This window comes from Nymphalis io, chromosome 12 (genome assembly GCF_905147045.1).
Source record: "Nymphalis io chromosome 12, ilAglIoxx1.1, whole genome shotgun sequence".
In the NCBI taxonomy this organism is placed as follows: domain Eukaryota; kingdom Metazoa; phylum Arthropoda; class Insecta; order Lepidoptera; family Nymphalidae; genus Nymphalis; species Nymphalis io.
The window spans coordinates 4,162,824-4,190,554 of record NC_065899.1 but is presented as its reverse complement, the minus strand read 5'-3'; the positions used below and the strand labels follow the sequence as shown (position 1 = coordinate 4,190,554).

The 27,731-nt window shown below is 30.3% G+C and overlaps 1 protein-coding gene across 3 annotated transcripts in view; it reads left to right on the top strand.

The window, feature by feature from the left end:
- The first annotated feature begins 5,006 nt into the window (after nucleotides 1–5,006).
- LOC126772400 (uncharacterized) overlaps nucleotides 5,007–27,731 on the top strand; it is a 92,620-nt gene continuing 69,895 nt past the window's right edge. Inside the window, exons 1-2 of one of the 3 annotated variants that reach the window (XM_050492765.1) lie at nucleotides 5,007–5,170; nucleotides 13,051–13,542. In XM_050492765.1, coding sequence (XP_050348722.1) covers nucleotides 13,439–13,542 — 104 coding nt within the window. In that variant the 5' untranslated portion in view covers nucleotides 5,007–5,170; nucleotides 13,051–13,438. Of the gene's footprint in view, nucleotides 5,332–13,050; nucleotides 13,543–27,731 lie in introns of all 3 variants that reach the window. The other 2 variants (XM_050492766.1, XM_050492764.1) reach the window with 2 other exon arrangements.

Here is a 27,731-nt window from a genome sequence, read left to right as displayed (position 1 = left end):
CAAGAGCAAATATTTGCTTCAACTTAAGTTAACAAGTTATTATAATATATATCTCTCTATATTTAATCCCTATACATAGTAATAAATAAAATTTAAGTGTCTATCTGTGATTCAACTGCCTGTGTTTTTTAATATAATAAATAAGTAAAGTTTGTTAACTATTTGCAATTTACTAAATCAGTAATAACAGTTATTATTATTTTTGTCTGTCTGTTTGTTTGCCATAAAAATGACATAATGGAAATACGGAGTTGATTTGTTCCCCTTAATATTGTCAGATTTAGATTTTTTAGATTTTTTCAGTCTTAGATTTTTTTATTATTTCATATGTAATACAAACGCGAATAAAACGGATACACACAAATTATAAAATAAAACAAATGGTACGCTGAATTAGAAGACACAACGAAATGTGTATTTTTTAATATTTTAATTTATTCGAATATTAAACGATGTAAAAAGTATGCATCCTCTTTAGCCATATTATCATTCGCGGTATGATTTTAGACAGGTAACTAAAGCCTTGATCAGAACAAGTAATACTACAAATAAATAAAAGAACTCGGTGGTTTTGGCGTAAGAGCCGGCAAACGGGCAGTAAATAATAAAGCGAACGATCGTCTTATCAGAGATCTGTTTAAATGGCTGTCGTAGGCCAGGATATCGGATTTCTGTTTATTGCTGCAGACGGTAGCTAAGCTGCCCGACGAGTGAGATGTTCGCGAGATCGTCTGATAGTTGATCGTTTAGCTATTGAGTAGATGCGATGTTATCCGCAACGTGTTTTCGGGTTTTCTTCACATTCTGGTTAAGTACTAATGGTTAAGTTACGCAATCGTGAAATGTACTTGTCAAAATGTATTATGCTATTATTATTAATTTGATTGGTGAACTAAATTATGAAAATTTTAAAATGTTTATAGGATAGATCAAATCAAACCAAATAACTTTTAATTCGAGTAGATAATAAGCGGTTTTGAATCGAAAATTTGTAATGTTACATACATTATTTAATTAAATGTAACGCTACCACTGGTTCAAAATATAGACTCTACTGAGAAATATCCAATAAGAAATTTAGTTACTATACGTTTCTATGCCTTACTTTGAAATTGTACGGAATAAATTTTATTATTCGTTTATTTTTAATATATTTACATGTCTGACATCTTTTTAAATCCAATTAAACAAAATATCACATTTAATTTAATTCGGTGACAGTTATTGAATTTCTAACTAAGCGTGGCAAAATATTTTTCTCTTAATTACAATATATAAATTGCGTTCGGAAATCGATTACAAATAAATTAGCTTAACGACTTTATAGTGTTTGTGGTAGTATAATACATACATTGACTAAAACCGAAAGAAACCAGTTAGCACTAGGTGCCTTCGACCTCTCGCAAAAATAGCGTTAGAAATGTCAATTTGTTTATTATTATTTTATTACTAAAAGTTTATAATAAAATATATGGGGGTAGATGAAAATTTACGTCGTAATTTTTTTCCATTAACATGGACGCTACAGTTAAATTAGCTGAGGAGAAATTAAATGCTATAATTGTGGAGACTTGGTTGTTTATATGCTACTGACGAGGAAAAGTAAGATACAATATCAGAATGAATTGTCATTAACATAATGATTTATGGAATGAAAGCGAGGATGAAGATGACTATGAAATGTATTAAGCTAAAGAAATTCATGATTAAAAAATACGTTTAATATGTATAATACCGATTAAATAGCGATAAAAATAAAATATATCTATAAAGTATTTATCTGCTGACGGTGCACTACTACAAATGCAAAAAACGTCCCCAAGCTGATTTGATTGTATATTTTTATTGAAATGGATACAATTACAATTTACCTACATAAATAAGTATTTCTACCAATATTAATTATACGTAGGTAAATTGTTTGAATATTTTGTATCAGACAATAAGATAATCTTTATTTTAATATAATATATCTATAATAAAATATATAATTACATAGCTTTATTGACACTTTCTAGTTAATTGGATATTAAAACGACGGGAGATTGTTTTTATACATATACTTATATAAAGTTTTATATCATATTTTGTTACAAGATAATTTGAACAAGCCATCTGAATTACATATTTAAAATAATTAACATGAATACTAGCTATACGCGACGCACGCCGTCACATATCATGCGGAACAGACTGGCTGTCCGATATAACGTTAATAATCGTAAAGTTTTGAAATAATGTATCTATATTATACGTTAATAGCATGTCAACTTTTATAATTTCTGCGGTCGTTTCGATTTTCGATGAATATTTTTTCTAGGTAGATCGTACCTATATGTAGCCACTTCAAGAAACAGCTGAAGCCCTTTACTATTAATGAATATTAAATGTCATTAACGAGAGCGTTTCTTGTCCAGTAAATAACACGTTTGATTAAACTATAAAATACATTATAATTGTAACTCTTTTTTTTAATGTAGATGATAAAAAAGTGCTGTGTTCGTAGTCATTGTATATATTTGATTATGTTTCATTCAAGAAATAGAGTAATTATTAAGATATTTACCGGTTCTTCGAAGAAATATGACATTTTAAAAGTGGTTATAATATCTAAATTGTATAAAGAATATTTAGATTTGTATTTCAGAACGTGGTTAATATTTTTTTTTATAGATTTTCATAGACTAAGACTGGCAATCAAATACGTTGTCTGACGGTAAGTGAACGATTTACGTTGACAGTATAGGGTTTAGCCTTTCCTTATATAGATATCAAGTGATCCTGATAGGCTGATAAAAGATAAGTATCTTGTATCAATTTACATGTACTAATATATATAAATACAATTATTTTCAAATTTTCGTTATTATTTCCGTAACAGCCTGTGAATGTCCCACTGCTGGGTTAAAGGCCTCCTCTCCACTTTTTGAGGAGAAGGTTTGGAGCTTATTCCACCACGCTGCTCCAATGCGGGTTGGTGGAATACACATGTGGCAGAATTTCAGTGAAATTAGACACATGCAGGTTTCCTCACGATGTTTTCCTTCACCGTAAGGCATAAGATGAATTATAATCACAAATTAAGCACATGAAAATTCAGTGGTGCTTGCCCGGGTTGGGGGGTCCTGGTCTCCTCGGTAAGTCGTATATACGTGTCAAAACGTAAATACGACATGAGATGATTTCACTTTGACCAAGTCGTTATTATTTAATAATGTAAAATCTGTTACGGAGCATTGCTAGAATTTTCTACTTTAATATACAAAGCGTTATGAATATCTATCGACGTCCAAAGTTCGATGTTGTTTGTATCCACAATTGAACAGTATCGCGACAGCAACATTGCCACTAGTTCCGGCAAGTTGCGGCGCAGCATCCTGCCGCTTCCTACAGATCCTTGTTTTCGAACTAGGTTACAGCGTCAGTTGATATAAACTACAATTTATAGCTTTTGAAACTATGTCACAATATATAAATATTTGTATCATAATGAGTATATTTGATTGATTCGTTTTTGTGCCCAAATAAACTATTTGATACTTAAAATTCTTTTGATTACCCGATAAATAAGTTAATATTACTATTACTTAGAGTAAAGTAGGGTACTTTACTTTAAGTTTTTAATTTATTCACCTAACGACGATACATATTAAAATTGTATTTTCAAAATAATGTAATTGTTAGTATGAATCTAGCCTAAAAAGATTACTTTGTTGAGAAAAATATATTTATTAATAATACAATTTATTACATATTATTATTAAGCTATTGTTTATTATTTCATAATGACGCATTGGCATCAATGGATATACCAAGAATTAACCAAAATGCATTTCGTAGTTTAAACACAATAAGGATATATAATAATAACTTATATTAATAACGATGATTCAGTTTCATAATAAATCTATTGAAGATTGAATTAAATCGAAACATAACATAAATATATTTATTTAATTAGTAATCAAGTCAAACGCGTATCAATGGTGAGCGTCATTTTTTGCACGAAATTTTACACATTTTTGGGCACATTATTGGCGCATTATTATTATTTTGGCTACGTTATAAAAAAATGTAAAAAAAGTTCTATTTAAGATAAAGTATGGAATTTGATTTTATTTATGTATTATTTTTTTCTAGGTTATTAACTTAAAATAAAAGTTTTCGACTCTGCAAATGCATAGTGCATTTAAATCTTTAAGCATATAACGTTAAAATATTATTAGCTAAGCCTTATAACACAATACAATAATAATAATTTGATGATAAAAAGTTTGGAATTTGTTCTAGTTGATTTTAATACAGGACATGTAAAGTAAGTATAAGTAATAAAGATGATAACTAATATAAACTCTTCATCCCGTGTAATTAACTGTTTCACTATAATACTTTTATTCAACAAAAAAATCATTCATTTCCTTTCGGTCATTATTCCGCTTATTCTTAAGAGTGACAATGCACTTCCTTTTGAAAAAAAACTGAATGATCTACATAACAATATGCCTATTTAATTTCACGCCAGAACAATAGTGCGTTCGTGCAAAAATCCCTTCATAAACAATATGCATTTATTGCTACGTAAGCAACCCCTTACGTAGTATCGACTCGTATTCAGAACGGTGCTTACATATACATACATCGAATAATTTGCTATCAATATATAATATTGAGACTAAATAAATAACGTCTCGTCAAAAGAAATATAAAGTTTCAGCATACAATATCAGTTTCAAATGAAAACAGATATATGCGTAAGTAATGTCTCGTTTCAAATTGTGATACAAATATAACTATGATGATAGTAAAATTTTAACTGAAACCAACCCTCGATTGTCAAATCGCTTCGAGATGAACCAGTGAAAAATAAGTGTTAAGAGTAATGAATTAAATGTTCCTGGATGCGTCACCGATCGACGGAGCTGTAGGGCGACCGGTCGGGGCGAAAGTCGGCTTCGGCCACACAGTACGAACGCGGTACATAGCGCCACAGTCTCATCTAAGCCACAGCTATGCGCACATCCTCCCCATCATAGCCGAAAATTCCTCATTCGAAATACAGAGACGCTCGACGCGGCGCGAAAAACATCGCAACATAAAGCGATTTTTTTAAACAATTTTCCTTTTGAACTTCACGCGAACTGATTGACAAGTTCCTGTTGGCGGCAAGCGGGTAAAGTTAGTGTTTGTGCCTGTAAAGTGCGTTTCGCATACTGCTTCTAAGATTATTTTAATTTTTGTGCGGTGTACCGAAACACTTAGTTGATGTGAAGTGTTATTTTTTTATTTGTGCATATTTTCATTTTGGATTTTTTTTTGCACCGGAATTTTTTGGTTTGTTGCTATTTATGCCATTTTATTTTTTAGATAAATATTTTGGGGATATTTAGGCTTATTTATCATTTTATATTTGCGCTAAGTGTAGATATTAATTTTAATTAAACTATGAAATAATTTTGACATTATGCACGTCGTTCACAATTCCAAATAAATTAATCTATTAATTTACTTACTATATCAGTACTGAATGATTCCGTATAATCAATCAGGAGTCCATTAATTTCCTTCGACAAATGCTATCATTTTGTATTAACGGGTTTCTGACGAGTTGGAAAATATTCATTGCGGGCGGTGAGCGGCGATACCTTGATTAATTTACTATGTAAGATTATCAAGGCGCCACTATTGTATATATATTTTATCAACATTATACTCGAACAAACTCAATAATGATAGAAAAAAATATAATATATATTTTTAAATCAATGCAATTTTAATCGGTCTATAAAATGTTTTTAATTTTGAGATAAGTCAACATTTACTCGTATGGAATATATATAGGCACAATATTATACAATATTTAAATATTTTCTTTTATTTATGCAACTTTAATTAATTCTCGGAAAAAATATTTTTTATTCATGAGACATTTATGTAAGAAAAATTGCTATCGTAACGAAAAGCAAAAAAATTGGACTGAAGTTAAAATTTAAAATTATTTAAGTTAAAACTAAAACTTTATTTATATAAATATAATTTAAATATAACATTTTAATTAAAACTAAGCACTTTACAATATTGCAGTAAATATTTTAATATTAAAATATAAATAATCAAGTTTTCTATTATAGTAATACTAAGCTAATGCTAAGTTAACATATTTCTCCCTTTTTTATAATAAACTCTTTTATTATAAAAAGAAGAGATTAATGTAATAAATAGACAGACAGATCTTTTAATAATTAAATGATTTTCCTTAACGTGTATAATGAAATGAATTATTACAAAAATGTTTTTTTTTTTTAAATATATGTTTTCTACAATTATTATCTCAAAGGAATCTCTTTTTTGAAAAACATAAGAGTATTACGTTGTAGAGTTTTAGATTCTGATTTTTGGACGCTTTCCAAAAGTATACCTGAATAGCAGTTGTTGCATTTGTTCAACACATAAGTATATGTATCTAAAAATAAAATAATTTTTTTATACATTTTCTCATTCAAAAATTTCAATAAGAAATCTAGAAATTTGAACCAACTTTATCATCACTTAGATAATTAATTTCCTCTTATTCATAATTTCCAAATATTTCATGATTCGCGGCTATTCATATTTCATAAGAGGCTCGAGTTGCGATGGCCCAGTAGATAGAACACGGGGTTATTAACCGAAGGTCGCACATTAATATTTGCTAATGAGCTTTATTAATGTCTTTAATAATTAATTCATCTCGTGTAAAAAATAAATCGCGAAGAAACGTGTGTGTGTCATAATCAAATTTTGTCTCATGTGTGCTGTACCAACTTGCACAAAAGCTTGATGAATTAAGTTCCTTTAAGGTTGATCGAATCTTCCATTTAAAGAGAACCAAAGGAGGAGCGTTGTTAGGCCTTATTAGATACTCAAAACTTCAATAGATTATTATTTTTGAGATTTTGTTTCATTTAAATAATCCATAAGACATTAAATGAAATGGAAATACGTCTTTATCAAATATAAATAATGATTATATTTGATAAAGAAGTAATTTTCCTACAGTTGGGCAAAGACTTTTTAATTAGACAGCTTTACGCTCATTTCACCTCACTGGTAGAGGTTCACCTGCTATTGAATATTGATTTTTTCCCTCACATGCAGGATACACAATTTCTTCATTGCCGCAAGAAATTAATTATAATCAAATATAGTGTTGCTTGCGCGAATGTGATCCTACGATTCTTGTTATCTATCCAGTTCCATATTAGCCTTTCATACTCTTTAAATCAAATTATCGATATGAATTTTGAACTTACATAATTTGGATACATATACTAATAATATGTATCGACTATAAAATGACTTCAAATATTTATTTATGTAACCTCTTCTCAACTTCGCTTATGTAAGACTACAATTTAAGCACAAATACGCTTTCCTCGTAGCCTACTAGGTCTTAACTCTTATATACACGGAGCTAAGACTTCTTATAACAAATCTACTATACAAATAATATCCATGACTAAATAATGTTAGATGTCATGTTTAAAAATAATATATACATTAGTTCATTATTAATAGTTAAATAGGTCAAATTGAAATTCAGATATTTGGACCAAATTAATTACGATAATCGGCTAACCACAATTAGGGCAGTGACGTATATATTTCACGTTTTAAAATTGTTAAGTTATTTTCGTAGCTAAATATTAATTAAAATAATGTCTTATTCAAAGTTGATTGTTAATTTTTTATTTTAGTTAACCACTAAGTTTTTGTTTTTCGTGATTATTGTGTTTGATTGATAGTCATCGCTGTTTTTTATTTATAAAATAAAATAAAAATCTTTTCTGTAAAATTGTAGTAAATTGGAGTGGAATAAGTTAAATTAAATTACTATTTAAACATGTTTAAAAATTAAGCTAAAAATAGATAATTAAAGAAGATGAACACCATTTTTTCTTAACCAATTATATGAAAACGTATTTGTTAAGTATAAAGTATGCTTAAACACTTATATAATTCAACATTTTGGCAAAACCTTCAGCCACTGTCCAAATACGTACAAGGTATATAGGTATACGTACGTACGCAGTACGCGTACGCAGTAAATAACACGCGTCTATAAATTTAATTCTATTTCAAAATGGAATTTAAAATTTCGCCCTCATATATCCCGCGGAATGGTGTTATTGACTCGTAGAAAATAACTTTATGAAACTGTCGCCATAGTTCTGGAGCGGATCTTCCGAACTGCGTTTGTTTGGAAACTTTAAAATTTACTGTACCTGACCGTAAAATAAACATTCTTATGTGTCACAGATAACTTAAAAGTTATAGGTGCTATTGTATAAAAGTTTAAGCTCAGGATAATATAATTTTCAGTTTGGCTGCATGTATTTTTCAAATAACATTGAATTTGTTTTAATTTAAAAAAATAATATTATTGTTGGTTCTTATTACTGAATAACAATTTTATAAATGTTGCTGCAAAGCAAAAAATACGTGTGATCAAGTAAATTAACTAATAAATAATTACAACACGTTGCATGAACGAAAAATATTTCCGGTAGAATATAATATTTATGACATATTGTATACTAAAGAAGAAAAAGTAATGCACAGATTATAATATTATCCAAATCACTTCCAAATTATTTATATTTATTAGCTAAGGCTTATAGTTAAGCTAGACCCAGACCCTAGATCAGAGTGGACACGACCTTCAGCAATGAAGTCGACAACCCAGAAGAAAGAATAGTTAGGATGCGTTTTAGGTAGTTTATAATTACCAGTATATTAATTGCTATTTCAAAATAAAATAGATATTAAAAAAAATTAAGATCGGGTCCGCGGTTTAACTTTGAAAACAAATGTCTAACAATTCTTGCATCTTCTGGTATATGACTCATTGATGATTGGCATCATTGTGTCCATTTAGTCAAACTGATGACGATGATATCCTTTTGGCCGATTTCGGCCACGTCGGCCAATCTCAAGAGCGATTAGCCAACTGCGCAGGATATATTATAGTGCCCAAGTGTGCGCTCTAATACAGATACACTCTCTATTCTCTCACTCTCATAATTCGATGGGACGAGAGTGTACACTCTCCTAACTTCCATACTCTGGGCTGTTACTGAGAACTTTATGACAAAAACAAATACTTTTATAGGCTCGACCTGGGATTTGAATTCAGGAGGTCGGCCTTAAGTCTAGCCACTGAATTACTATAACGGGATTGTAATTATGTTTGAAATTTAGAAAGTCACTTAAATTTTCAAAAGAGGTATAAGGTACGCATACTCGTGCTTTGCGGGATATCTGTCTACTGTATTAACACGTCTTTACTGGCATTTTCTATAATACGCTTTCGTCCGTTTAGGCAGATTTCGCACATAGTTTCCCCGTCAGTTCACAACAGCCTGCCAGACATTACACAGTATAATGTTGTACTAACATTTATAATTTTATACTTCACTCAGCTCTCTATTAAGTTCTTACTGATATGTTTGGTACATAATTACTATTTGCTACAGTGTAGAGTTGCGTTCGGCCTATGATGTATACATATTATTAACATTCGTTCCAGTACGTATCCTTTGACATAAGTAAATATTGAGATAAGTATTTTATAAGCAAAATTATCTACTCACACATCACACATATCTATGAACACATTTATTTCTATGGCTTTATGTTTTTTTTTTTTTATGTTTCGTATAAAAATTAAAATTAAATGAAAAAACTTAATTTGGTAATTGAAAATTATATTATATATTTTGTTTAAATTAAATTCAAAATTTTCAGTGTAATATAATGATGATGATTTTTATATGAGCATTCTATACAATTTGTGTATTAAAATGTTCTCTTATAGTTATAACTTAACACTTCTCTCACATAGTAAAACAGCGTAATGGTCTATAAAGTACTAGAACGATCTAGAAATCATAAATATTTCAGATTAAATTGTCCGCGTGTAGCGCATAGCGTTCGTTGCACCGTTTATGCGTTCAAAAACTTTTCGACGTCGGTACATATATCTTGTGAGTACGCAACTTTTCGCAGTTCCAAAATAAAATGTCAGTTAAAACTTCAGTGATTTATGATTGGTTTGGATATTTTTACGGAAATGGCAAAGGTTGTTTTCGATGTAGAAGATGACTCGACTTCTTTGAGTGACCGTGTCATTGATTGATTTTTGGTTCTTATAAATATTTGTTCGACAATAAAATAATGAAATGAAATATTCGCGTTGTTTTGATATAACGAATGAAATGTTGAATTTAATAAACAATAATAATCTTAAGCACATAAAATGTAATCACAATTATTATTTTTATTTATATTAGATTATATTATATAATATTATCAAATATTGGTTTTGCAATTTATTGTTTTATTTTTGTTTTGTTTTCAATATTATAAATTCATAAAAAATATTGAAACGAAAAATTTAAAATAAAATGAAACCAAACAGATATAATTCACAAATAATAGTATACACGCCTCCCTAAAGATTGTTATGTTGCGTATTATTACAGAAAATTATTATTTATATCAAATTAAATATTTATTTAATAATTTAAGTAAAAGAACCAATTTTTTTTAATTATTATTATTCCTAAGAAATAGAAAAATCTGAAAATGAGTCAATAGTAAATGAGGTCTAGTTTATATTTTTCATGCAAGTGCAGCGTTCGTTTCAAATGAATATTTTCTTTGGCGCATTCAAGTAATTAACAGGTCAAGTAGCTTGGGAGTTTATTTCATTGAAAATAAATTCTTATTTCAAAGACCTAAGTTTCAGTTTTAGTTAAACGATATATACATTTATTTATACTTATAATATGCAAACAGAATCAACACGTATATTTTGCGTTGGTGGCAGAGTCACGGCCTTTAGAAGTACAAGGTTTTCAGGTGCAATGTCGCTGGTTTTTCATTTGACCTGTTTTTATGACGATTCGAAATTTAACTACATGCGTAGATTATGTATACTGTAAATTAAATTAAAATTTATTTAAATATTATTATAAATAACGAGCCCTCGAGCCTGCGATTCTATTTATGTCAACTTTAAGTTTAGAAATAAAATATATATTGACATGTTTTAATTTCAAGAAATATTGATAATATAATATAATCTGTGAAGAGACAAGAATTTTTAGAATTATAAATGTAAATTGTGGAATTAATAAGGTGTTAGGTATTTCGTTAATTTCTAATTGTTTTTGTTTATGGTTTTTATATACAACGACATAAATTTATATATTATTTAAAAGACATAAAACACAGATTTTTAAATGATATTTTTTTATAAATTGTAGCAGCGTACCTTACTTTATATGAACGAATTATCAATATGAAATATATGTTATAAACATTTTAAGTAAAAAATGTATTTGAGTAAAAGATTTCTATTAAAGGCTATGTTCGTAAACGCGCCGCTGTGCCTAATCGCCTGGTAACTTCGAACTATGTGTGGTCGGAACCACAAATGTGAAAATAAGGCTAAGTTTATGGAACTGGCATCAGCGACAGGTTATAGTAATGTATTACAATAGCTAATTTAAAAAAAAAAAAGTTTTTCTTTATAATAAAAATGGTGTGCCTTTTTTAGATAGACGAGTTAGGAAAGTAGAAGGGAGATTTGAGTTAAAGCCAATCGATAACATTAATTTTGATTCTTACAATGTAGGCAAATATATTAGATGATCACTTACCAATAATTATCTGCAATCTGCAATTAAAAAAAAAAAATTAATTATGTGACTGAATAGAACTGACGTATTGTTTACGTTTAGATACTCTGAAATGTTAATTTAAAATGTTAAGCAAGTAAAGCTTACCTCAGTATTATATTTAATACGTATATGTGTGCGTATATAATGAACAACGATAATATATGAAAGTGTTTAAAATGTTTTATTATTGATCTTCAGAAGAATGGGCGTACATTTATTGAAATATCTTTCAATAAACCCTCGGCGTTTAAATGCTAAAGTAAAAAAAGTAAAAAATTGGTAAAGTCAGCTGATTTTACAAATGCCCTTTCTCCCATTGCAAATTCTTTTAATCTTTACTTCAAATCAAACGTACCTGAGGTTCGTACAAAACCTTTATTTATGTATACTCAGACAGAAATCACCCTTTGCGTCGCCCGCTCGATGCATGGGAACCAAGAAAGCATTCAAAATGATTTATTGTAAATGGTTTTCTACTTTGTTGGCTAAAATAATAAGACCCGCGCCCGGATTGCTGTTCTAAATTCGATATTTTATTGTTACTTTTTGCTTTGCCGCATGCCGATACGCGCCACGAAATTTAATTTGCAATCCCTTTGTTAGCGCATTAGCCCCGCGATTGAATGAATCAGCGATATGGTAATCAACCGCTAAAACGAAAAAGAGGAGTTAATTAGTGATAAGAAATTAAATTAGAATCATAAAGTGGGTGTTACAGAAGCACGACCTGAATGAGACATCGAAGATGCTTACTATAAAAACGTTTAAGAACGGTAGGAATTGCGGGTCGCTTTGTGTGGCACGAACAATGGCATTCAACGTCCGGAATATTGACGCTTTGACTTCGAAGGTGTCATGAGAATTAGTGGACTATTATTGATCCATAGAAAACGCTATGGTCAAGCGAATAGTAGATAACAATAATTAGCTTGGACGCAACAAAAAGTGACATAAATCCCGCATAATAAGTTCTCGGGAGTGCAAAAAACGTCGTCCGAGTTTACCTGAACATCTACTTTTTTGCATGACTCGGAACGAGCGTGGGCCGATATAATAAACACCTCAATTCCTGGCAAAGCCATTGTTTAATGATTTTCTGTTGTGATCTTGCACAATCTTCGACGGTTTGATTTTTTTATTGTTAGGGTTGCCAGAATAAAAAGGTTTTTGTATGTCTTAGTAGCGATTAAACAAAGGGAATTGGGCTCGTGTGAAGGTGTGATTTATTTACTTAGCCCTGACAGTTCTCGCTTGACCGCCTTTTTATTATATCGATAAAATCAGATTTCAGATTGAGGCAATATTAATTTAGCTCTTATTGTTTCAGGTGCAATATGGAAAAGAGGCTGGATACGATAATAGGAGACTAGTAATTTATATTTATGTAGCGAATTTTCATTTTTATTCCGCGATAAAACAAAGATGCTGGCGTGTGTTTTAAGAGAAGTGACCTCGATCGTCTTCTTTGCGATACAAATTCATTTGAGCGCGGCTGACAGCCGGTGTCTAGACAAAAACGCGAGTAAATGAATAATTAAATTTACATAACATTGACAATATTTGGCCTAACGCAATAAAAAAATATTAATAGATATTGAAAAGAAAATTGATCGTCTGTTAACTAAGCTAGTCAGTCACAACAGTAGCAATAGTAAGTTACCAATAGAGGAAATAAACTAAGGAGTAGTGTTCACTGGAAACGCCACCACGGTGGTATGCTTTATATTGCACCTTGTATCGACTGCGCGCTGACTGGTCGCTACGTCACGTGGCTTCCCGGCGCGCGACTGCAGTGCTGGATGCTACTAACTGTATACACGTGAGTACTTCGTTTTATTTCTGTTTTATTTACACTGTACACTTAAAACATGATTGTAAAATATTAACCTGTTTGTAGAATTTCTTTAGATGTTGATGATTTTAAAAGGAAATATTTAATATTATTATATTAAATTTGCTTACTTATAATACAATTTATGCTTTCTATTTATAACCTAAAAATGTCATGAAATTATTCATGTAATGTATTTGCTCATTAAGTGTTGTCTTAAACAAGTTATTTCTTAAGTTTAACAATGGACGTAGTTAGCCAAAAAGTTTATCGTAACGGCAATCTATAAAGTAAACACTTGAATAATTACCAAACGGTAGCCGAATGCCTATACACAAATTAAAGAATTCAAATTTATTCAGAGGTTTAAGTAGTCTATAAGCTCGAGTAGGTTGTCGCTTCAATTTCATTTACATGTCAATCAACGGAAATCTTGATGATGACATTTTAGTATATTTATTTGATATATTGCAACTGCAGACTTCTGGTTGGCAAATTTATTCAATTTTAGATTTAGAGTTTAATTTGAAATTTTTGTTTTGTTAAGGTGTTTGGCCGGCTAATCTCTTGCAATTTTTATATCATTATGTATATTTTGGTTTCTAGTGTGGACATTATCTTGAATATATATTTTTTTATATAAGAAAAAAAAAATTATGTTACTTACATGTACATAACACAGATAGTGTTTAATGCATGATTCTCATTATAATGAAAATGAATATCTGTCATTGCATCTCGCAGAACCGATGTTTTGATTGTATTATATTGTAAGAAATAACGAAAAATATCGTTTAATAAAAATACAATATTTTTATACATTGGCATTCACTGAATAGTGTGTTTGTTAATTAACAGACACACCCTTTAACAGATTTTTGTACACATTTAATAAAGTGGACATTGAAAATTTGGCAACAACATAAAATGTTTGCGTTTTTAGTTGGCTTGAAAAGTCACGACGATGTGTTAAATTGTCTTGAATTTAATATTATTTGAGGACAAACATATGATTTGCTGTTGTTACATTAGATTATATCTAATTGGACGTAATTGTTTCTGTTGTTTGTTGTTTTGTCTTCCTGTTTGTAATATTGAAAGCCCAATTGTGATAAATTGATCACCTTATCCTGGCTTACCGTAACAACCTGTGAATGTCCCACTGCTGGGCTAAGGCCTCCTCTCCTTTTTTTGAGGAGAAGGTTTGAGCTTATTCCACCACGCTGCTCCAATGCGGGTTGGTAGAATTCACATGTGGCAGAACTTCAGTGAAATTAGACACATGCAGGTTTCCTCACAATGTTTTCCTTCACCGTAAAGCACGAGATGAATTATAATCACAAATTAAGCACATGAAAATTCAGTGGTGCTTGCCCGTTTGTTTGTTTGCTTTTCCCCTTTGCTTTATCCTGGCTTATTAATAAGATATAAGTGAAAATTAACAGGTTCAAAATCTACGCGATTGAAGTCGTGGGTTCAGTAGCTCGAAAATAATGATATTAATGTTTAAAATTTGTATATAATAAAATTTTATTTTATTGTTTTCCATAAATGGGATTAACATTCTATATCAAGATTACGAGCGACTACATCAATTAGTTGGTTGCCTTATAAAAATGCCCACAAACCGGTGTCCATGTCTTCAAATTACAGATTTAAAAGGTCAAAATATAATATTTTGGAAACTCACAATAAATATAATAAATTGTTACCTTAACTAATAGGATTGGCCCACTCGTTATATTTAATTTGTGCCAAATCAGGTCACAATGGTGGAATTAAATATTAACGATGTCTGAGACGGAATATGATAAATAGGCATTATGTTAGTATACTTTATATATAAAGTCATAATAGATAAGTCTATAAGGATCTGATAAACACAGCAGGACTTCATTGTCACAAGCAAAACACAAAAGTTCGTTCTTTGTCATGTAAATATTAAATTTACATATAAATTGTATTTTTTTATTCACCTAATAATATTATAAACTTAATCAATTAATTTTATTTTAGAATTGTAGATTCTTTTTTTGAAAATCTTGAAGGTTAACCAGCTTTCGTGTCATCGGACGGTAATCTTCACTAATCGATGAATACTATAACATACTACTATAAAATATAACATTTAGCTTATCTTTGTTTGCAAATTATGATAAGCTTTACAAGATGGCATATAAGTTAGAGGTAGATTATTAAATATAAAAACAATGCGTGACATAACTAAAGACTATTTAATATTCTTTCTATCTGTTCGTAACCACTAAAACGTTTTAATTAAACTTACAAAGTTAATTTTATTCGCTTTTGAATTAAAGTGAAACTAATTACTATATTAAAGCTGAAATTTCATTACACGATAATCTGTCGAAATTATCGTATAGTGAATTTATGTAAAAATGGGCTATAGGTTAAAATTTAAATAATATTCGTCGTCAAGCGTATGAAGACGCGCGCACAGAGTTCTATCTAGAACGTTTGAATTGTTGTTATTTGTAAAAAAATAATTATTTCTTCCAATTTTTTTTTGTTGTCTTTCAAAATTGATTTAACAAATGTTTTTACTTATTAATATATGGCATATAAGGAATGGCTTCTGCTAAATATAAATATATTCCTATAATAATAATAGTATGATACAGTTAAATTATAACATTTGATTACGTAAGTATTATACAAGTATTGTCTGTGATTTATTTAGTACGAAATCGTGATTAGAGGTACAGATAAAGTATTTAAATAAAGACAACTTGTAAATAAATTGAAGTGTCCAAAAAAATAATTATTTTCATTATACAACACACAATATTGTATTTTTTGTGCATACGTTTTTTAAAACATTATTATATACTTATACACGAACATAACACGCTCGTTTTATCTTTTGATCTATATATAAGGCGTCGCGTCAGACTGCTCAATTTTTCTACAAAGGCTGAATATCACGGGTACTAATAGAATGTTTTACTTCTTGTTCTTGTAATAACACTATCTCATACTTACCTCAACATTTGGAAAATATGCAAAAAGCTATACATCGCTACCACCCGTTAAAGATACTAACTAAATATTTTTAAATATATTTTCTTCTTGTTTATGGGATATTGTAGAGTAAATAGGTAATAGACCTTCTCCTCAAAAAGGGAGAGGAGGCCTTAGCCCAGCAGTGGGACGGGCTGTTACTATACTGTACTGTAGGTAATAAGGAGGTTCTTGTTTCAAACTCGATACAAATCACAATATAGTGCATTATAATTGTCCTAGATAGTGTAACAGATAAATAGATAGACGGATTGCCTTTATTAAAAATTGGTATCCCACAAGGGTCAATTTTAGTTCCTTTTCTAATTTTGATATAAGTGATCCCTGAAGAATATATACCTTTCTATGTTAATGGTATTTGTGATACTGTTTAACTTGCTGATAATAGTCAAGAAAAAAAAACGAAGTATATATTAGGTAACTTGGACAACTAAAACCCATTGTACTGCTAAATTTTAAATTTTTTGTTATTTTCATATCATATTTTATGGCACTTAACTTTGGCGGATCGCTTCACATGAATATCATATATTTTTTTTATTCAAAAATAAACTGTTTTATTTTTTTTTATTTTGGATCAAGGAGTCTTTACAAAAGCTCTAAAATAAAAAAAAAATAACTAAAGCAGACCGTCTCACGCTTGACTTCTTATTTGCGCATTAAGAATCGTCGTCGAGTTAGACAATAATAATACGTGGGCACCATTGTTTGAACTTACACGAGGTTTCATATTACTTATTACAACATAACCGAGTAGACATTTTTTTTACTACTGTACTATACTGTGTAGGTGTGTATTAAAAACGTATTAATCATCATTGGTATGCTTTCAGACACGTTATGCAACTAAATCAAATATTTATGTTGGAGATGACATTGACATTATATCGTCTGGTTCAAGTCGAGGATGGTAAACTTTATTTGCAGAACAGACCTTCTATGACAGTTCACCAAATCTCTGTAAAACAAAACATTTGCTTGAACATTTTTAATCTTATTAGTAGAATAAAATATAATCTAGAAATTTCTAGTGTATCTCTCTATCTGTACCTGATAGATTTAAGAATTTAGGATAAACTTTTTAATAACATGGCTTAGGTGAAAGATATTTTATTCGTCATTTAGAAATATGATTAATTTTTTTGAAGACGTCAATTTAATGACTATAATTATAATAATTACGAAAATTAATTTCCCCTTTTCATATTTGTCTGCTGCCTTATTGGTTAAGGAAATTTCCTGTTCGATGAATATTGAGAAAGTCACATTATTATGTAATTAGTGTGAAACTGAAAGTTATTCTTTCGTCACGATTTCTCTAGATATATATATTATTCTAATCTATATTTATATAGTAAGTTAAAAATATTATTAAATTAAATATAAAATATTAAATATAAAAGTTTACTGAGGTCCCACTGCCGAGTCCAAATTTATAAAGCTAGGAGTGTGAAATTAAGATAACATTCTCCTTTTATGAGTCCCCATAGAGGGGAAAAATAAACAATAGTGCTCAAAATTTCTAACAAATCATCCCCTGAAGGGATATCGTAAGAGTTTATATGTTTAAGTCTAAAGTGAAAACGAAGTCACTAACGACAAGGTTAAGTAACATGCAACTACTTTTAGGGCAAAAGGTCTTATGTTAAAATAGTGTAATTTAAAGGAGTATCAGAACTGACAATTTGTTTGTTTTATTGTTGAAATATTCATATTTATCTCTCAACTGCTTCCCTTTTACTAATATATAAAGTGACTTTCAAAGCATTCATAAATAAAAATGTCCAATAAAAATCGTTTTTTTGCAGTTTTGAATTGGAACAAAATTTATACACCTTTTGTTGTAATAGTATGTAATATGACTTTAAATTTAGAATAGAATTATAAGCAGGATACAAAATCAAAATCAACCGATCTTGTTAAAATTAATTATAGTATATTTCAGTTGTTAAATTGAATTCACGGTTAATTAATTGGTAGAGCAATGACACCAAACAATTTAATTCATATGTCATTCATATCAACACGTGCCGACCAAATATAGTACTAATGAATTATTATTGAATCTATTTAAGTGGGAGGTTGTTTCATTCAAATATATATACTTATCATTCTTATGTTAACATTCGATAAATGGTGTATTGTATAATAAGTTTCATAGAAATATATTTATATCTATAAAGAACAACATACGCAGCCTGTAATTGTTTCACTTCTGGATAAAGGGTCTCATCTCGGAGAGACGGTTGGAGCTTATCTCAATACGCAGATCCACCACGGCTAGTTGGTAATAATATATCTGACAGAATTTTATCTGACACATGCAGCTTACGCTTTGCGTCCCCTTCCGGCGTGCAAACTTAGGGTTGGTGATGAAAATTTCTTGACAGAAAATAGTTCAAATCAATTTTATCAGCTCAGCCCGGTACTTGAACCCTTGGAATTTGCTACGTTATAAGCTAGGCATCACCAATATATATATATATATATATATATATATATATATATATATATATATATATATATATATATATATTGCACACAATATAAATATTTTAACGAACACACTTGTCCTTAATAAGTTACATTGAATCTCAGAGCACGACGCGACGATCGTCCAATATTAATTGACGGATTAGTCTTCTAACTGATTGTGATCAAAGATGAATGGCAGTTACGCAGTGAAGGGTCAAGTTCCAAATATTACGGCGACGAGGCCGTGAATTATTGATAAATTAGTCTTACGTAATACATTCAGTTTTTAATTATTTTGAAATTTGGTAAAACGAAATTTACTAATAATTAGTTAAAAAGTTTTTTTTTGTATATAGATAAACTTAAAAAGAAAAACTTTATCTAAATACACAAATTTTGAGAGCCGTTTCCGACATAATATTTAAAATAATTTAATATGATAATATTTCGGAATCTATACGGGCAATTTTTATTATTCTTTTACTGCGAAAAATAAAAAATAATAATAATTGTGTGTTTTGTTAAATAGACTCATTTTTCATGTTTTAAAGAAGAACATAATTATATTAATATTAAAATTACCGAAAGGAAATATTGCTTTTCGCAACTTTTTCATAATAATTAAGTTAAATCTAACTGTACCAATGTATCGTTAAACTTATTTTAAGAAGTTTTTAAAAATAAAGTTTGTTATAAATACTAATAAATTCAAATAAATGTGTGGTTATTGCTATGTGTGGTTACAGCTATGACAACTAATCTCAAAGAGTACCCTAACTGCGGAGAAGATAAGATTATATTGCACAAGTGACTGCGCAAATATAAGTTCACTTTTCAGCACCACGTATAAATAGCCACATGCAGAGTAGAGCGGAGTCAAGCTTTTTTGTCTCTGCACCGGATTACGGGTGGTAGGGCTTTGTGCAAGCTTGTCTGGGTAGGTACCACCCACTCATCAGATATTCTACCGCAAGACAGCAGTACTTGGTATTGTTGTGTTCCGGTTTGAAGGGCGAGTGAGCTAGTCTAATTACAGGCAAAAGGGACATAACATCTTAGTTCCCAAGGTTGGTGGCGCATTGACGATGTAAGCGATGGTTAAAATTTCTTACAATGCCAATGTTTATGGGCGGTGGTGACCACTTACCGTCAGGTGGCTCATATGCTCGTCCGCCTACCTATACTATATAAAAAAAAAGTTCACACCCGTGTACTGGAGTACTTTTGAACTGGAGACCACCATAAAGCTCCTAAAAGACCATTAAGGCAGTCAATTAAATAATAAAGTATTAGCTATTAAGGCTAAACTTATTATTAAACAAATTAAGAGTATATAATATTACATAATACAGAAATGTCGGTATGTTAATGCGTCCTAGGCACTATGTGTAAGTTAAATATTGTTACGCGTGAAAAGAAGTCACATTATTCGTTGACTTGTCACTTTATAGTCACTGTACAATTGGAAAGCGACTTTTACTGTGGCGTGTGTGGGCGTCTTTATTTGGAACGACAAGGACAGTTGAATTTTTACTAACGAATGTTAGTAATATGATCTACTGCTTTACACCTTATTTTAATGTTAATAATTTGTTTAAATCAAAGTTATAGCATTGTCGTGTTATAAATTTTATCTTGATTATTATTTATTTTATCTATTTTTCATTTCGTTAGTTTCATATTGAATAAAAAAAAAAACAAATTAAGAGTACTACGTACTTAAACAAACTTAATATTAAATATTTTTTAAGCGAATTTTAAGTTTGTAAGTTTGTAGTTTTTTGTTTGTAATATAAATCTATAAAAGTAACAAAAAAGTGTTGTCATGATATTGAAACTAAATAAAAATTCAAATTACCGTGAAAAATTTATTGTATGGGCATAAGCTAATAAGAATATAAATTAATTAGCATAATACTTTTAAAAAGCAGCTGTTTTTGACTGTCAGGTGGTCCGTCTCGAGATAAGAGGGATGCTGGCTTAGGTATGAAAGGGCACGACGATTGTTATCGCGAGAACATAGGAAATATTAATATGACAGCGATTTACGTTCTATAACATTTTAAAGTTATACATCCAAGTTATTACGGACGGGTTTTATTGAAACCAAAGCACGATAAAATGGTATATGGTTGTGTTATATACACTTTCCGCTAAAATATATTAAGTTACTTTTTATGTGTATTTTATATATAAATATAATATTAACCAAAATAATTACTTCATAATATATTGTGAGATTTACGTTGGAAATGAATTTAGTCTTTTGAGTTTATTTTAATGATTTATAAATTATTGCAATCGTTGTATACTAGCGTTAAATAATAACATATAATATGTAATATATAAATTGGCATGTAGCACATTACATATAGGCCTTCAGCCCAGTACCCACGGAACATTACATATATTGAAAAATATTCGTTGATGGACCGGGTCGAGCCCTTCATTCTTAATTCTACCGACCATCACCACTTTGTATTGTGTTCCGTATTGAAAGATGAATTAGCCCGTTATTATTTCAGGTATAATGTAACATCTTAGTTAGCTTATAGCGCATTGACGTTGTGAGGAGTAGTTTATACTTCTTACCAAAGGTTACCATGCAGGTGACCGCTTAAACGTCAATCTTATTATAATATGTTAATAATGTTTCTTGATTCGTCATTCCTCTTTCTCAGAAGAACTTTGGAAGTAGCATGCTAATGAGTAGTAATGTTAATTTGAATTACCTATTTCTAATTTTAAATAAAATTTACTTAAAATAGATTAACATTAGTACCTATTGTCGAAAACTTTGAGGAGTTGTGTATCGATATTGAAATAATCGAAACAGTAACGTTCCAATATCAAATTTTATTAAGATCTAAGGATTAATTAACTTTGAAATTAAATCTGACGTTATTAAGAAATTCATTTTGAGGATAAGAATAGAATTGACATTATTTTAATTAAATAGACGTATCCTTGAGTCTGACACCTCGTAATAAAGTTTCCATATGAAATTAAACGTTCACATTGATTTCGTGTACTTATAATAGCTCAGTGTCGGTCCTTTTGATGTGATCCTCCAATATGCGTAATTGTGGGTTTAGCGTTCGTACACCGGCGCAAGTGAGCAGTGGTGGCGTTGTAAAGATTCAGTGAAAATGTCCGCCCACTAGAGCTGACCTTAATAGCGGAGGTGCGGCCGTTAACATTTTAACATACAAGGCTATTTGTGAGTACACAAAAATGTTAAGGTAAGACTTAAGACAATTTTTCACTATGAGATATCATATAATATATTTTTTCGGATTATTGAGCGATATTTTTAAGCTAATATAACGCTTCCCTGTACCCTGTACACTTCATGCATCTGTATCGCAGCGTTTCTTTTATAGCAAATGATCGATAGAAATCGATTTCCGCATTTTCTTCGTTCGACGAACAAGCTTAGCAATCAAGCAACAAAGTATTTACGGACCAACACGACTAAGTAACTAGACGATACTAACTGAACTGATCAAAAAAATCTTAGTATAAATGCAAATAGATGTCAAAAATAATTTCCAGGGGTACTATATATTGTATCATATTGTTAAGATCTGACTTCAATTTTCCTGTTTCAATTACCATTTTTCACCAAATATTCCGATCAATAGTGAACATATAAGCATAATATTGTACAATATATGTTCAGCACAAATATGATTGCAGCAGTCTGCTTGAATTGAATGTTGAAATTTGAATTTTGGTAAATAATAGTATACAATAGATATTGTATATGGCTTATATTTGTGAATGTATGTATATGACTTATGTCTAAAATTTGATTTGAAGTATTCAAAGTACCTGAACCTTATTTATAATTAAAACGCACTTCTTATTTAGAAAGATAATAAAAATAATGTTACAATTTCTACTTCCCTGAAAAAAGTAAAAATTAATAAAAAAATTGTCAACACATTTATTAAATGATAATAACATAATTATAAACAAATTAAAAAATAACATAACAAATTTCTACGAACGCACCGCTTCTCACTTACGCGGTATTGTCACTACTCTCATTTTTCCGCAGCGCATGTGTTTTTAATGAATAGGTATTATATTTAATCGGGGGCTGAATTTTTACGATAAGCCTTTGATGTCTTATTAATGATGCCCATCAAAGCAGCGTATCGATTTATCATAAAATATATTCAGTGTTAAGCTTTTAATTACGTAAAAAAATGTACCTTACCTTTCCACTATAAACAGGCTTATAAACGTCAACCTTTTAAAATTACTTTGTACTTGAAAATGATGCTTCTGTGTAACGGAGAAATATTTTAATCTTTTTTTGGTTTTTATATTTTTATTTGAAAATAATACAAAAACTACGTTTATTTAATATTAATCAGTTTCGAGAAAGTGTTGAATAGTTACCAGTTGACCATTTAAATAAGTAAATGCCGCACTGCTGGGCTAATGTCTCCTTGAGGAGAAAATTTCAAGTTTATTCCTCATGTTGCTTCAATGCACGCTCACACATACATATGTCAGATTTTCATCCGACAAATTTAAGATTCTTTACGATGCTTTCCTTTGCCGCCAAGCACGAGATGTATTATCAAAAATAAAAGCAAAATAAACACATGAAAACTCTGCTTGCCCGGGAACGAACCCGCATTCTAAGGTCAAAGTAAGAGTCAAATTTGGATTTTAATTGAAATAAATTTTATAAGGTATTTGCACTTATGCCTTCGCTTAGGCTTAAAGGTGTGCGAGCCTCATACATGTCCCTGTGGTATCCAGGTGGACCATTTCGGACGCCATGGACTTAGCTGCCGCAAAAGCGCTGGCCGTGCATATCGCCATGGATCTCTTAATGACATACTTCGTCGGGCTTTTGCCACAGCATCGGTTCCTGCTACTTTGGAACCGAATGGTTTATGCAGAGATGATGGCAAAAGACCCGATGGAGCGACATTAGTGCCATGGTCGATGGGACGTGTTCTTGTGTGGGATGCAACTTGCATAGATATGCTGGCAGTATCTCATATCAAGAATACGTCTCGTAAGGCCAGTGCAGCCGCTGTGAAGCTGCTCAAATACTCAAGCGCCGCAAATATTCACTATTATGCAACGATTATGAATTTGCGGGGCTGGGTTTTGAAACATTTGGTCCATGGTCGTCCGATACAAAAAGAATCATAAAAGATGTTTCTAAGAAACTGGTCCACACTTCTGGTGACCCAAGAGCTGGCGCTTATTTAGCCCAAAGGCTGAGTCTAGCGGTGCAGAGAGGCAACAGTGCCAGCGTCTTGGGTACAATGCCACAGGACAATTTTTTAGACGGCGTGTTTCTGCTTTAAATTTGTAATGTGTATTTTGTTCTTTTTATTTTAATTTAGTATTTTATAAAAATGACTGTATATATCAGTTAAATTTAATTTAAAAAAAAACCTTCGCAAACAACATGAATTGTTATATTAAAAAAAGGTATTTGCACTTCGATATTTTATAGCAATACATATAATATTTTGTAATATAAAACAATCCAAAAAGTGATCGCAAAGTTTTTTAATGTTTATATTATGTTAAATAACTTTCACACAATACCTCTGTCGAACCAATAAAAAGCGGTGATTGATTGAGCATCCGTTTTTAAAAGAAACGAATGAACACTATGAATATTAAAAAGTCCATCGTTTTTTAATCGGGTAGGGCGTTAAGAATTTAGTATATAAATTACCTACCGATTATAGTAACAAGTTATTAGTTGTGCCGGAATACTTTAGTTCGGACGCAACGGTTTCAGAGTATGCGGCCGCGCATGGACGTAGGTACACGAAATACAATTCTCTGTTCGATATTCCGAGAAAACTATCGATTTCACAAAACGTAATATAAATTTTACAGTAATTAAACATATTTTATTACTATTCACAAACATTAAAAAGATTTTTTATCGTTTTTCGTTTTTACTAGATGCGTAATGTCTCGATGAGTCGTAAACGCACTGAGGTAAAGTTTTAAAGATTAAGAATCATTCGTGTTCATCCAAACGACTATAAAATACTTAATATCTGCATATTGATGTGTGGCACACACTACGGATTCTCGGTCTACCTATTCGTATAAAGTTTGATTCAAATACTTTCAGAGACGTAAAATTACAGATAATGAAAAACAAAGCTTTAGTAAATTGAATGGTTATTTTTTTTTATAGAATAGTAGCAAAGCCTATAGAGTCAGGAGTGGAGACGATAACAACTTAAGGAGTCGGGATAGAACCAGCGGGTTTTATAATCGCTAGGCGGCCCGTAAACAGTTGCGCTATATTTTCGTACATTTTATCATTATTTTGGTTAGTTTGATTTTTCATCCGTTTTGTTTTAATGGGTGACTTTGTTTTATTATTATAAAACACTTGTATGTATTGCGACTGATTGATGCTCAATTTAATGTTTCCCTTAAATTCCGTAATTTACATGACTATATTCTTATTAATCCCTAAGCAACCTTAATGTATAATTTCATTACGATTGATTCAGTGGCTTAGTCTTGATTAGGTAACAGAGTCAGTTTCGAATTTGTAATATTAATATAGATTCTCAGCAAGACTCAATTACCCAAATAAAATATCATTTTGAATAAACATATCGTAGTTATTTGCTTCATTATGCATTATGCACAGTTTAATTTCTTTTTTATTTAAAAAAAATCTCCATATATTTGCATCATCTTACATTTTCTTTCACTGTTCTATTAAGAAGAAACTTTGAGTATATCAAAAAACATTTTACGATTATTAAACCCCCCGATTGACAACCGGGAAGGCATTCTATTCGTTCCCATATTTTTATTGCGTGTAAAGCCGTCGGCGCGTTTTTATATCATCTCTTTTAAGTGACATAAATTCTAATACAAAGTCCATTTGTGTATCTGAGACGTCTTAAAAGGTATACGGATAATCGTTTTTCTGCTTTTTACAAGGAACTCATTTCAATTATCGGGTGATTTGATGGGTATAAAACGCGATGGTATGTGTCGGATGGTGGCGCCCAGCGGCGGCTGGTGGGACGCCGAAGTTTTTTAATTTTTAATTCGTAGATGCTAATTTAATTATGGAATCCCAGTTTTAATGTATTATACAGCTGTATCCTGCCGCCTCATAATTTTTTATGTAATGATGTTTTTGACTCCATTTTTCTTCACGGTTTAAACGTTTTTAATTTATATAACTTGTATACCTTATGGCTTATAAATTGGTATTAAAGAAATGTTTTACATATCGTTCATTCTATTTGTATATATGTCAAAGCAATTTGTCTTACATCTATAAAAATTCTAAATGTGTGAATAGACTTTTTACTTTTTATCAATCGATGTTTATTTTTATAATCTGTGTGTAGGTTTATCTCGTCGATTTGACGCGGGATGAGAGATTAATATTAAATAACTCCAAAAGGACTTTGATGTAATGCGACATATTATTTACTATAGAAATGCATCAACGCGTTTTAAGAAGATATAGACACGGCTTGACATTGCGTAACAATATATAAGACTTCATATTTGAATATTGATACTTACTTCAAATTTTGTATTTATTTGAATATTTAAAAATCAGAACTTTCACCAAACTACTTATATTTAATAATGCTAAACATTCACCCAAATATTATAGGAAAGAGTGAGTATCTATAATTATCTTATCACTTAAATAAGTATTAATTCACTTAATTTACGACAAATATCGTTTTCATTAGATTTTTGTGACAAATGTTGAAACAGAAACGACGATGCATGACTCAATTTAATTTAATAGCGAAATTTGAATATGTCTTTTCATATTTAACGAATTGACACCTCTATAATTTTCTACATCTTTACTAATTGTGTATCTTGAAAGGCAGTGACAGGGTAAGAATAATTCCAAGCGACGAGTGTTACTGATACTAAACTTGAAATAAATGAATAGTCTTTTTCTTTTTTAATCCTTAGGAATGTTTAGATTATACCGTTAAAAGCTTCTATATACATATACATACGTTTATCCCGTGGATTTAATAACTGGACATATTACAGCTTATCGCTTATAAATGCTTATAACTTTAGTCTAGCTATAAAGTTGTTTTGATACGATTTATTACGCTGGCGTCGATTGGTTGTGACAGCGAATATCAAATGATTGCGCTGGGTAAGCGGCATCTGTACATTGATTCGGGTAGCTGTTCATGGCTGTGTGCTGGTCGCTTGGTCACTTATTAACTAAAAATTTTAATTAGAATTTTTACCAATAGTCGTATGAAAATAAAGTGTTGTACTGACATAAATCCAAATAAATGTCACGTAAAAACTTTATGCAATAGTTATTTAAGCATTTCAATACAAATATTATAAAAAAATCATGCTATACTTAAATATAGAACTTAATAGAATAAAATTCAAAGATTTAAGTTCATAATTACACAACTCACTCAAAATAAAAGTCGTTCGCAAGAGAGGTATGAGGAATAGACACGTATATCGCATAAATAAACATGAAATACCAGAGAAAGAAAATATCAAAACGCAAACCAATATATCACTCACACACTTTATATCAAATTAAAGCTTTCCACTGTCCACTGTGGGCCACCAAAAGATAGATGGGACCACGTTATATTATAACAAGCCAGCTTAAAATT